This window comes from Haplochromis burtoni, unplaced genomic scaffold, assembly GCF_018398535.1.
Source record: "Haplochromis burtoni strain Fernald_Lab_line unplaced genomic scaffold, NCSU_Asbu1 Contig_737, whole genome shotgun sequence".
NCBI lineage: Eukaryota > Metazoa > Chordata > Actinopteri > Cichliformes > Cichlidae > Haplochromis > Haplochromis burtoni.
The window spans coordinates 56,805-70,153 of NW_024583098.1; the positions used below are offsets into that span (position 1 = coordinate 56,805).

General features: G+C 39.3%; 2 protein-coding genes across 2 annotated transcripts in view; one reads left to right on the forward strand and one right to left on the reverse strand.

The window, feature by feature from the left end:
* pigu (phosphatidylinositol glycan anchor biosynthesis, class U) overlaps positions 1-4,193 on the reverse strand; it is a gene marked incomplete in the record, with an annotated part of 10,330 nt that extends 6,137 nt beyond the window's left edge. The window contains 5 exon segments of the mRNA XM_014330222.2: positions 404-513; positions 710-772; positions 1,627-1,686; positions 2,562-2,626; positions 4,020-4,193. Coding sequence (XP_014185708.1) covers positions 404-513; positions 710-772; positions 1,627-1,686; positions 2,562-2,626; positions 4,020-4,149 — 428 coding nt within the window.
* Positions 4,194-5,789: 1,596 nt separating this feature from the next.
* psmf1 (proteasome inhibitor subunit 1) overlaps positions 5,790-13,349 on the forward strand; it is a 15,694-nt gene continuing 8,134 nt past the window's right edge. The window contains exons 1-4 of the mRNA XM_005950065.3: positions 5,790-6,035; positions 7,230-7,382; positions 8,255-8,337; positions 8,741-8,938. Coding sequence (XP_005950127.1) covers positions 5,907-6,035; positions 7,230-7,382; positions 8,255-8,337; positions 8,741-8,938 — 563 coding nt within the window. The 5' untranslated portion in view covers positions 5,790-5,906. The remainder of the gene's footprint in view (positions 6,036-7,229; positions 7,383-8,254; positions 8,338-8,740; positions 8,939-13,349) is intronic.

Genomic DNA, 13,349 nt, shown 5'->3' on the forward strand with positions numbered 1-13,349 from the left:
AGCCAAGATAAACCTCTTTCTCACTGACATTCTGGTGTTCGTCTCCTTATTTATGTTTTGGCTTTTGAGTTGGGACATAAGTGGGGGCTCATCCGGGATCGTTTGCACATTTTTGTGGAGACTGAATTTTAGTGTTTTGTGGGTGAGTGATGGTGTTCACTGTAATTGAGCAAGATTATATGAATTCATTTTAGACCCCGAATTCAATTCAGTTTTATTTATACAGCATCGAATCACAACAACAGTCGCCTCAAGAATAAATAATAAACTTCGCAGCTGGAAGAGCCCGAGTGGTGACACCTTTGTTATTCTGGGTAAGAAGATGAAATTTAAGAAGCTGAATCTGGCAGGACAGAATTTCTATTTGGTGCGACTTGTGTGCCGTATGAGTGACGGTACTTACAACATGGCTACTTTCAGAGGGACGTAGTACATTTCTTTGGGGCTTCTGATGAGCTCCAGAGAGTCCATGGGGTATCGGTCGGCCTCCAAAGCAAACTTCTGCTTTCTGAACTGAAACGGCATCAAAGACAAATATATGAAAAAGAAACAGATGCAGACACACAGAGCCCCAAACACAAAGGTCTCACACAGAACACGTCAGCTGAAGTTACTCCTGTTCATTATTAGAGACGGGGTTTGGGAGTTTAGGCCAACCCTACTTCTCTACACATAAGTATTTAAACTGTGTATTTTGATGTGTTCTCACCACTTGTTTGTTGTACTCCTTCACTGCCATGTAAAGAGCCACAGCGGTGATCACGTCGGCCAGCTGAGGAGACAGAAACGGTAAAATGAAGTATGCCTGATTTAACATTTGCTGCATTTCCACTTCAAGGTCATCTCACTCTGATGTCTGCTATTTTCAAGAAGCTCTGAGGGAAATCTGTTCTGACCCTTGTGCCTGGTCCTCTGTGATAAGAGCTGGGTGTCCTCCACTGTGCCCTCCACCCCAAAATCTCTATTTTATGGAAAGTAGCGAGGAGGTTAATGTGGTGAACACGGCTCATGATAAGTGAAGATCGTATTAGTGTGGCCATGAAGCTCTTGTTTTCTTGGTGAGAGTGGAGACACTCTACTCCAGGGCTGAATCTGGTCTCTCAGATGTTACTGGGAATCACATTAAACCTTTGCATTAACGATGAATCCTGGTTTATGAATTCATGTATAATGCTGTGGGCATCGAACATCGAGCACGCTCCTGGTGTCTCTGCTGATGCCTTTGGACTTTAAAACTGTGGATTGACACTGAAACCTGCCGTTCAGGTTCTGGGTTGTGCTCAGAGAACCAGCTCTCATCAACATCAGCCTCAAAAAGGTTTGAGGTTTGTGTGTGGCTTTACAATCAATTTGATCACACTTCAGAGTTTAATCTCCTTCTTCTTTAGGGGTTGTCACAATCATCTGCCTCCATGTCACCCGATCACTAACATCCTCCCTCACTACATCTCTGAATCTTCTCTGTGGCCTTCCTCTTTTCCTCCCACCTGGCAGCTCTTGGCCAAGACCCATATTCCCTATCCATCCTCTGCACAAGTCCGCTCCACCTCAGCCGTCCCTCTCCAGTAATGAGACTGCCCCCAAAGAAAAAAATGCTTCAAAATGATGTTTTGTATTCAGACTCACCATAAATGTGATCTCTGCGTAGTCCACCAAAAAGTGAAACATGTAGATGATGAGAGGAGTCTGAAAGGATCAGAGCAGAAGGAGAATTCAACATGAACATCTAAACATCAACATGCCTCATTTGTGGATTTCAGACACATTAAATAATTTTCTGCTGACTCAGATCTCAGTTGTAGAAATACACCATCTATGAGGTGCAAGCATGTCATGGAAAAATCAAGAACCAGGAACAAATGAAACATCCCAGCACGTCTATATAATTAAATAAGACATTTATTGTCCGTTTTCCACCAACACGGCACCTGGAAATGCATGGAACTGGTTTCAGACTGAGCACCAGCACTTTGTTGGTGTGAATGTGACATTCGAGAGGTGGTTTACAGATGCTACTCATCCTTTGAGTCTACAAACAGGCAGCTGATTGATTCTTGTGATCTTGATATAATACGTTTTGTGTTTGTTGATGTTGATTATCTGTGAACAAAGTTTGATGTGCTCACCCTACCCTGCTCTGGATGTTTTAGAGTATCTATTTAATCTCTTAGAAACCTTTGGTCCAGCCATGGCCCGACTCTGAGGAGGCCCCTCCTCACTCAGAAGATCTGACTCTGACACTCTCACTTTGTTCTGATGATGAAGTTCTTGCTATTACACAGCTGCTTAGTAAGCAAATTTTCCACCTGGGTGTTATCTGAATGCTGCTTCAGTGGAAATCTGACCTTTTGTTGAAAGAAGTTTCTAGAAATGTTGCCTGTGTCTCTAATCCCCTCCACTGTGATGCTTCACCAAGAAATAAGGAGAATCTAGAATGTTTCATCTTTGTTTTCCAGACCATCGCCTTCATATTTTCCGATTATTTTCAGGTTAATGTACAAATATACATTCAGTGTTCACTCAGACTTTGTAAAAGGTGTTTGTGTGAGAGAGAGATTCACCTCGTGGAAAACATCTCCAGAATATGGTGAAACTCCCAAATCAAGCAGAGCCAAACCTTCAACAACTGCAAAGAAACAGCAAACAGAGAAACAGTTTTATTAAAACTGCTATATTACAATAAAAATCACAACCACAATTATTTTGGTTACTATGGAAAATGTTTAGTTTTGCATTTAGGGAACTTCAACTTGGTGAATTTGGTCTGAAATTTCGAGAGTGAAGTGACATTTTAAACTAATTTTTCTCTATTCCACTATCGTTAGAAGCCAAAATCATAAATTCTGTTAAAATCTCCAACTTTTAATCTTTTTTATTAGCACTGGGCTGTTGTCTTTGAATGCACGAATGAAAAATGCACGAAGTGTTTCTGTGCGAGTCTCACAGCACGTTGGTCATGTTTTGTGTTTTACAGAAAAACCTCCGATTGACTGCAAACCTGCACCTCAGGCTCCTGTCAGGTACCGTGTCATAATATGCTAAATGGAAACTTAAACACAGTCCACTAATATTTCACAAATTCATCTAAAACAAAATCTTTGTCTGTGGTAACTAATGGAAAGCTGATACAAATTTGTCAAATAATAAAGTCAAATCAGTGAGTGCCTCCCACTGTGAACCAGTTGATTTTTTTTGTACATTAATTATTCTCAGATATTTACTGGCCATCGAAGCACATGGGGCAGGGGTATGTGCATTTTCTCCATCACTTTTGAGCCCTCATAAATCAATGATTACAGAAGAGGTAGTCAGTTGCTAAGGGGCAATTAAACAAATATTCATGGGGGTGTATGTATATATTTCAGTCTGTTTGTATACTTTTGTCCAAATTAGGGTGTCTGCACGGTGGTGCAATTGTTAGCACCATCACCTCACAGCAAGCAGGTCCTGAAGGCAGGGGGACATGTGCCTGTTAGGCTAAGTAGTGATTTTAAATTGGCTGTAGCTGTGGAAATTAATTTTTAAACACTTGCTGATGTAACATTATACACACACTATACACGTCAGCCAGATGTTGTACAGGTGTAACGTCTACTTTACTATGCGCAAATAACCCCGTGGAAACGAATGTGGGTCATAGGAGGGGGGTCATTTACAGGGGGTCCACAAATACTAGAGACTGTGCAGATCTTTGTTCAGCCGCTGGCAGAGACTCTGGTCGTCATTATTATTGGTGGCCGATGGATGTTTGACAGAGAAACAACCACTGAGCTCCATTCATTGGAAATAGCAAAGAAACACTTGTTTAAATCTTCCCCTACAGAAAGTAAAACGTGTCCGTTGTTAGCTTAATGTCAGTAAAACATCACCGAACTTTCTGAATTTGAGTCTCAGCTGCTGATTTTTGCAGCTGAACCGGTTTGACCGAGTTACCGGATAACAGCGCGGATGAGAGAGAGGTGAGGGGACCCGGACGTGAACGGAACGCAGCGGCTCTAAACCGCTGGACCCGCGCTTACCTCTCTTCCAGGCGGTTATCGGCGACACCACCTCCACCCTCTCTGCAATCAGCTCCGCCAAACTGGACCGGAACAAAGCGGCACGGATCGTAACGGCCACAATCAACAGCAGAGTCAAGGGAGCCGCCATCTTGACAAGGAAGCGCTGTCCGCCCTGCGAGGTGCACGACGGGAAATCAAGTCTCCAAACGTGAAGGGAGGTGGGAGGGAACCAAAAGTCCAGATAGATAGATAGATAGATAGATAGATAATTTTTGGTGCATGTGATATCTTTTTACATGTTTGCTTGATGTCAACTGATGATTCATTTTACATTTGAAACACACTCTCACAAACAGAGCAAGCACACAAAGCGGAACATTTATTGTCCTTTAGTTGTTTTGATCCGGAGGCTATTTGAATGGGATCAAAACAAAAAGCCGTACACAGTGAACCACTGCGCTTCCGCTAACCCTGCGTTTGTTTTATCAAAACAAAATTGACTCGGTTTAAAAATATAAATTTACTTTTTTCCTGATCAAGTTGGGATCATTAAAATAGGTTCACACAAATAATACAATAACAAGCATAAAATGCCGTCTGAAAATTAATCAACTGACATTTTAGATTTTTTTAAATTATCGCTTGTGTTTTTGATGCGTACATATCTTTATTCTTTAGATCAGGGGTCTTAAAGCTGTAGGCCACTGCTGGCATTGTCATCTTATTGGAGAGCACTTTAGTGTTCTAGGAGTACAAAAACAAACAAACAAGAAAACACACAAATATCTTAGAAAATGTAGTGTTTAGTTTGTTTTTGAATTTCAAATATTGTATAACAAGCTAAAATTGCAAAGGTGAACGCATTTCTTCCCTCACTATTAACTAACTGAAGCCTTTCATTGAACTGCCAAATAAACAAATTGGTACTCTCTTTCTGGCCAGACACGTGGCAGCATTTCTGTTATATTTATTTAACAACATAAAAATGCAGAAATAAGTGATTTTTGACTGCTAGTGAAAACTGTTTTCTTTACAAATAACTCTCACTGAACTAACACAGCCAATCCCTCAACATGTTTGTACTCTCTGCTCATATTGCTTTCATATAAAATCATTTTTTGCTTTTTAAGGAACTTATTTTAACATTGCACTTATTGCACCCTAACAATAAATAAATAAATAAATAAATAAATAAATAACTTCAAGGGTCAAATTGTACTATATTTCTTCATGTCAATATACACGCCCCAAGTAGGGGTGACGTGGGCTGCAAGTGGCCCCCGGCCTGCGAGTTTGAGGCCCCTGTTTTAAATTAACAGTTATACAGAGATATGAGCTCTTTTAAGATGCAATGAATTGAAGTAGGGCCGATTTCAACATTATTATATTTAACCCAAACAAAATAAAACCCAGGTATGAGAAAAATATTTTAGTTTGGTGCATTGGTGCACATGTTTTGTAAGGCTGAGAAACGCAACACTTCATGCCTACATGACATGAAGAGTTGAGTTTGTATTTTAATACTTCGTCTAAATTTCCCCCTTACAAATACACTCACATTATAGTAAAAGTAACCCAGAAACTAAGAAAAACTGAACTGAAATAAGAAAACCTAATCTGAGAGTGAATCAAAATGAAACTTAATTGAAGCTAAAAATACTAAATGAAATAGAAATAAAGCTTAATGAAAAAAGGTCATTACGTCACATAATATCACTGGATATTTGCAGATATGTGCCGTTCGGTCAGCTCCCTGGTGCTTTTAAACTGAAAAGCCGGGAAGCGGAAATGGTTCCTGTTGCTTGGCACCGAACTGCAGCTTGACTCAGTGAAGCTGCTACACAGACTTTCGTTTTCATTTCTTTTGCCTGAAACTGTACCGATGTTGGCAGATTGAAGGAAAACATGGCTGGCTTGGAGGTGTTGTACACCTGTGTCGCAGGTAACATCACCTGCCCGCAGGACGCCGTTGTGTGTTTTGTTCACTGGGAGTTGATAAAGAACGGATACAGGTGCATCGGCTCAGGAGACGAGGTGAGTTCGCTTAGTTTAGCTAAATCTTGTGTTAAATTATCCCACATTATGGCAAAGATAATATTTTCTTTTTACATCATTCTTACGCCAAATTGTGGAATGCAAATTAAACATTAGCAAAAAGATTCTGTGTATGTGGTTTTCGATGTTTTTCAGACCGTAATTCCAATAATTCTTAAAATGTCGGTTTTTCCAAGGGAGTTCTGTATGTAATTCTCAACGTACATTAGCTATAGCTTCATAAACAAGCATCACCTCCCGTGTGAAGCTGACGTTAACGCGAAGAATTTAAAAGTGTGAGAAATGCGTTTTAGGTTTCTTTAATCCAACTGTCATGGCTGATATTCAGTTTGACGGCATCTGTTTTAAGAGGGACAGTTTACCAAAACTGTCATGTCATCTTTAGCTGGCTAACCCACTGGGGGCAGTCATCCTGAAACACCACGGGAGTTTATGACACAGATTCGTGTTAGTGTGCAGCCTTGCTATCCTCCACCCTCTCCCATTGTTCATTTTACAGAAATCAACAGGTAATCAGTATTATTTTTAAAATGAAGCATTTATAATGAGATTTAACGTGAAAAGGGAAACGTTTGGCATCTCTGTGTGATTGTTTTACATAAAAACACTCTGGAATGACACCTACCATTTAGGAAAGTGACCCAGTTCCAAATGAGACATTTCTCTTTATTTTGAACATGATGACACGGTGAAAAGTTTTTTTTTCTTTAGATATAAATAATGAGAAATTTTTATGCACCTAAAAAATGAATTCACTCTACTGGATTTTTATGTGTATCATTATTATATTTATTTTTTCCACGTTCGTTTTTTATTTTATTATGTGGAATTTTTACGTTATTGACCAATGTTGTTTTGTCACATTTTAATTATAGGGTTAGTCTTGTTTATGTTAGCTAGTTTTAGTCTGTTTTACTGCAGCAACACAAGAATCTGCAATATGTTTACAATTTTTTACAACAATCTTACAGCCTTAGTGATGAGATTAGTATATGTTATATCTAATAATAACACATATTTCTTGCTGTAGTTCTTATGTATTGTTTTGTTATTTGCAGTGAACTGGCCAAATTCTGATAACAAATATTGTGAAAAGAAAAAGCAGGTTTCTGATTGAATTGACCCCCTTTGTTTTTATCTGTCTTCACGACCTCTGTGACCTTCCTGCTCCAGGCCCGCAGCAGTGATAAGAAGTCCGAGCTGCTGCCTGCTGACTGGAGTAACAACAAAGAGCTGTACAGTCTGCGATACAAAGCCAACAACAGTGACACCCAAATGCTCCTCAAGGCAATCACTGTTGATTCCACCTTGATCTTCAATCTGATGGTAAGCACATAAACATTTGAAGGACTGGTCTTAATTAGTTTTCTAGACAATGGCAATTTAAAATAGTGCTTTAAAAATTATGGTAGTGTGTGGGGTTTTTTCCCTCTATTAATGACAGCAGAAACCTGAAATTTTGCATAATTACGAGGACGTTATACTGCCACTGTTCTATCAAAGTTTAAAACGAATGTCCTCATATGTGGATCTCGTTTTTCTCAGAAACAAAAATTATGTAAAAAAAAAAAAAAGAAATCTGGTAAGTCTTAGTTTTTAAATTCATCAGGTTCCAATCAGCCCAAATAGCAAAGAAAATTTTAAAATGCCATGAAAGAGTTCAGGTCTTAGGAGGTTAAGAAGAAGATTTTTTCCTCCGGATTATTTTTCATTAGAGCACTGATATAGACCGACCAGTTTATCCTGCATTTCAGTCCTGATGTAAGGATCCATAAAAAGCCTTAAAAGGGATCAAGTCAGATTTTCTAAGTTTGAATCTTGATGTTCAGAGCAGACATCACTGCAGCCAGGGGTGAGGTCGCAAACACTTTACTTTTAAATTTGTGGGGTTTTTTCCGGTCATTCGAGTTTGTATCGATTAAAATGTTTCGATTAGTTTAGTGTTTAGTTCAGTGAGTTTTAGTTTTTGTCATTCGTACATGGGTCGTATTACTGCACTGTAAGACTGGAGAAATGTAGATCTATGCAAAGATCTGACACACAGTTGCGTAAAATAAGAAAATATGATTTAGGCTCAATTTATTATTTGCTGGTTTGTTGAGATATTATTCTCCATGTTAATCTATGTTTTTAATGGAGTGTGTGTGTGTGTGTGTGTGTGTGTGTGTGTGTGTGTGTGTGTGTGTGTGTGTGTGTAGAACTCCAGCACACAGCAGGTGTCGGACTTAACGGTGAACATCAACGACCACGTGAACACTGACCAGCTTCACACATTTGACAGGTTATTTTTTTTGAGCTGCTCTACTTTATTAAGCTTTTATTCTATTGTCTTATGTTGTTCTGATTATTTTAATTGTTGTGTTAGACTTCTGGATCCTGTAAGGGACAAACTTTCCAACTTTAGGAAGAAATGTATAAATAGTAATAAAGTATGCCTCGTACTCAGCCTGCCTTTTAAGGTCATCTCAGATTGACACCCACTTGTTGTTGAAATCTTTTATTTGTTGGAAAAAGCCTACGGTATTATAAAAAGGTTGTCTGATAGGGAGGGTGGCCTTGAAGGGCAGTTTGTTTGATAACTAAAGATTATTTTGAATTGTGAGTCATGCTTAGCAACTCTGGTATAGTCAGAAAATAAACGTATAGAGCTGAAAAATAAATGAAGTCATCTCTCTTCTCTGCAGTGTGTTCAAAGATGCAGACAGTTTGTCAGAGAAGGTGAAGACTCAGCTGCTGCCCCCCCTGGACAGACCGACCGGACAGAGAGCAGAGAGGAAGAGTCAGCGGGACGAGGAAGAGGAGGAGCAGAGAAGAAGAGGAGAGGACAGTGACCCCCTCCGTATTCCCAGCAGGAATCCTCGCCAGGGGACACACCCTCACTGGTTGGTGATGATACAAACTGTGCATGCAAAACTTTACAACAAAACTCATGAACTGATCGTTAAATATGTTCATTTTACTGTCATGTGTGACACACAGTTATGGTTGGCACATATTTGTAATGTTCCTGGTTTCTCTCTCTTTTGCATTTGTGGAAAAAAGAGGATACTGCCTGAAACTATGAGTTAAATAGAGATAATAACGAATGCCTTGCTTACTAATTTTTCTATATCCACCTACTTTTGCTCATTAATGAGGTTCTCCCACCAGCATAGGATCAAGTAATTAATCTAATGTACATTCATGAAGTTTTAACCTTATATTTGTGGTATTTCTAGTTTTACTCAGGCTGAATATAGTTTAGTCTATTCATTGGCAGTCTGGCCTGTTCAGGTTTTCCTGTTTTGTGTGCATTAATGTGCATTACTCACTCACTTAATAAATTCGAACAGTCTAAAAGTCCAGTTTAACCTTGAACGATTTTAGATTTGTTTGCACTTTGCAGACTTGGAAAGAACTACATGACGGAAAATCAATGAACCACCAACAAGTTGTAATCCTTAACATTTTCATGGCATCAGAGGCTCGTGTTATTAATATTTATGACTGACATTTTGGCATTTGATACACACACACACACACCTCTGTATGTGCTGAGATTGTGGCTTGTAATACGTCTAGACGGAGCATCTGTTGGCAAATGAGGACAGAGCTCACAGCTGTGTGTGCGCGCGCGGGCGTGTGTGTGTGTGTGTGTGTGTGTGTGTGTGTGTGTGTGTGGTGTGTGTGTGGTGTGTGTGTGTGTGTGTGTGTGTGGTGGGTGGGGACGGCGGTGTGTTTTAGTCATGTTCAGGGACCTAAATCTGTTTACACATTCCCTTCTGGGACACAAAGCAAGTTCCCATAAATTAATTATTACAAGGAAAGACTTAGTTTAGCGTTCTGGTAAGTGTCCAGAGAATGAATGTGAGTGTAATAGGTGTGTGTGTCTTTGTAACATCCTCTATATCAGCGGTCCCCAACCTTTTTTGCGCCACGGACCGGTTTATGCCCGACAATATTTTCACGGACCGGCCTTTAAGGTGTCCCAGATAAATACAACAAAATGAAACCACTACCGGTACCAAAAAAGGAAGATTTATTCATAACACACAGGAAAAGACCCAGGGAAACAGAGTTAACGATAAAATCAATTTAAAAAAAAGATAAAAACCCTGTGGGCTAAGCAGAAGGTTTGAGTAAGGTTAAGGTGAGGCGAGTCAGAGAGCAGTAAGTACAGACACAGTGTTGTAAAGAAAAGAGGTCTGAAGGCTCTTAGTGAAACACTAGTCATCACTCTCCTTCTCATATTTGTTCACAGTCCGCAAGCAAGCGGCCATTAGCCAAAACAGGGATGATATACTGCACCCTTCCTGCACTATTACGCTGCACTATTTTATGTAGCTTGCCAAATTACATTAAATAACATGATCCATGGTCGTAGCTATAGACAGCACCAAAGATGGATGGAGCCACTCTCTGGTGTGTTAAGTCTCTTTTGAAACAGACGTGATAAGACCGGAGTGCATCTGACTTGGAAGCTGAGGATATTGTCGTCTCACAGGTTAACAACTTGTCATTACCTAGTGAACGTACCCTGGATAATCATCATTTCTGAAAATTAGAATTTCCACAATTTACCAAATACATTCATGTTTTAATCAGTTTGACCTGACTGAGCCGATAAAGGCATCAGAAAGCGTTTGCTGAGGTCAGGGCTGTGACCACGCCTAACTTTTTTGTCTTTGATATTAACTAAGGAGTTTTTTTCCTTACTGAAAATGGACCTTTGGGCGGCTGACTGTAAGTAAGCACAATTGCTCAGCATATAGTTAAGGCAGGGAGTCTGGGCTACCTTTTGTAACAGATGTCTTGGCATTTTCCTGATGATTCTACACATTTAAAAAACTAAAAACTACTTACGATATCAATTAAGCTCCATTTAAAAATGTTTAAACATATTTTTCTTTGGTGGAAAAGAATGTTTTGGCAACAGCTTTCTTTCTGTCTAGAACAGTATTTATTTTAGTCATTCATACTGACACAAAGCAAAGCCAACACAGGGTGGTTGGATGGTGCTAACAGATGAGCTAAATTTAGCTCATCTGCAAAAATCTGCTTAGTGTGTCACAGTAGATGTTATAGTGTAGTCATAGAAAAATGGCAGGTAGATGTAGCAAATAAGTTAGCTTGGATAAATTAGCTGTCCTTTTTTTACATTTTATTTTGTGAAATAAGCTGGAGTGCAATTTATCCATGTTAGCAGGAAATCATTAGTCAGAATAAAGTAAGAATAAACCAAACAGTCCCTTAGATTAATTTCACTCTAGTCCATCTCTGCAGACGTGGTTCACTACCTGGCTAAGCTTAACTAGTTAACTTTAAGAAACACCAGTGCATTGGCACATACTGGTGTTTTAATGGGTGATGTTTGATAGAACAAAAGCTGAAGAGAGCAGGGTTGTTGTTGTTGTTGTTGTTGTTGTTGTTGTTGTTGTTTTGTTTTTTTTGTTTTTTTAAATTCGTTCATTGTTTATTTATAGTAAACATGAAAATCTTTAACATCCACTAAAAGTGACTTTAAATTTAACTTATGGCAGCATTTTCTGATAAAACTGTGCATTTTGTTTGGTGATGTTAAATGTGGTTATCCTGGAAATGAAGTCAGTGTAACGTCGTCTGAAGTGATGGAAACATGATCACGTGTGTGAGCGAGAGCTGCGAGACAGAATCACTCTGACTTTCACTCCTCATCTCATCTCCCTCCTCCTCTTCCTCCCCCGTCCTCTTAGCCATGACCCGCTCAGATGAGATGCGAGATGATGTCAGCACTTTATCGACCTCCTGCTGTCACCTCCTTGTCCCGAGAGAGGTGCAGACAGAGGGGGAGGGAGATGAGGATGAGAAACGGTGACAGATGGGGAGAAAGTAAAAGTTAAGAGGAGAACAGACCAAGATAATGGAGAGAAAGCAAGAAAGCACTCCTTAATCCTTAAGAGAAGATTCGGGAGGAACAATTCAGAGAAACAAGCAGAGTGATGGCAAAAGCAAAAACTGAGTTAAAAGTGAGTAGAAAGAGGAAAGACAAGGGAGGGGGCAGAACCTGAAGACCTGAAGGTTGGATGAATCAGATGTGGGACTCTCCACCAGTCTTACTAGAAGCTGAATCAAGCATGCCTGTGTTTCCATTTTTAAAGTTACTCTTAGAGCAACTGTCTTTTATAAATGACATTAGTCATTGATGATTCTAAGCTGCAGGATCCAGTTAAAGTGAAATAATGATTGTAGGATCAATAAAAAAAATGAGAATTCTAAAATAATTAGATAACATGTTTTTGTTAAGATGGAAACTGTTACCTCCCCCAAACATCTAGGAAATGTTAGAGAATCAGAATTAGTTTTCAAAAGTTAAACTCGCAGATTCTTAAAACGTGTTGCTTTTTGCTGACCACTTAAAGCCCTTTAGACTACAATCAGAAAAGTCCAGCTGGGATTTGAACCAGGAACCTTTCTGTTGTGAGGTGACAGTGCTAACAACTCCTTTACTGTGTCTCCTCAGTCCTTCAGTCTCCCAAAAGCTGACTTCCCAAAAGTTTTCACATTTGGGAAGCATTTTAAAAAGTAATTTTTTTTTTAATTTTTGCATTCTTTTAAATATACCACAATCAGAATACTTTAATAATCAATAAGGTAACTATGTATGTAAAATAATGAACCAGCTAGCGATTGTCAAATGGACATCAATATTCTGCATTCAAAATGCAATAAAACTAAATTTTCTACATCAACTATCGTCCCAAAGTTGAGCATTTTTAACATCTAAAAAGAACCAGATTCAGTCGTCTCAAACAAGCCTGGAAAGGGAATGTTCAAATTATATGAGGTCCATGTATGTGCAATTACGTACAGCTTTCAGACCACTCTAAATGACAACTGATCTATTTTTTTCTACTCTTGGCTCTAAATGATGTCACTAAGAGAGGATTTCCCTAATATGGTCGTCTCGCACAGCTCTTTTTGGAAATCCACAAAAGTTGATTCTGTTCATCTGGATGTAACGTTTTCAGTGGCAGAAACCTTTTGTTTCCAACAATGGGCTGGCAGATCAGTTAATTGATCATTGATATGCAAATTCACATGACCATTGATCAACAACCACTGATCAAAGCCCGTGATCAATGGCCACTGATCAATGGCCATGAGTCCCATTCACAGAGAGTTGGGGAATGGCTGCGATCACAGCACTGTATGATGGTGAGAGATGTACCCTTAGGCCCCCTCCTTGAGAATTTGCATATTAATGATCAAGGAACTGACCTCCCAGCCCATTGTTCCTTCAGTTATGCTAGTTTAAGTCATTATGCAAATGTACAC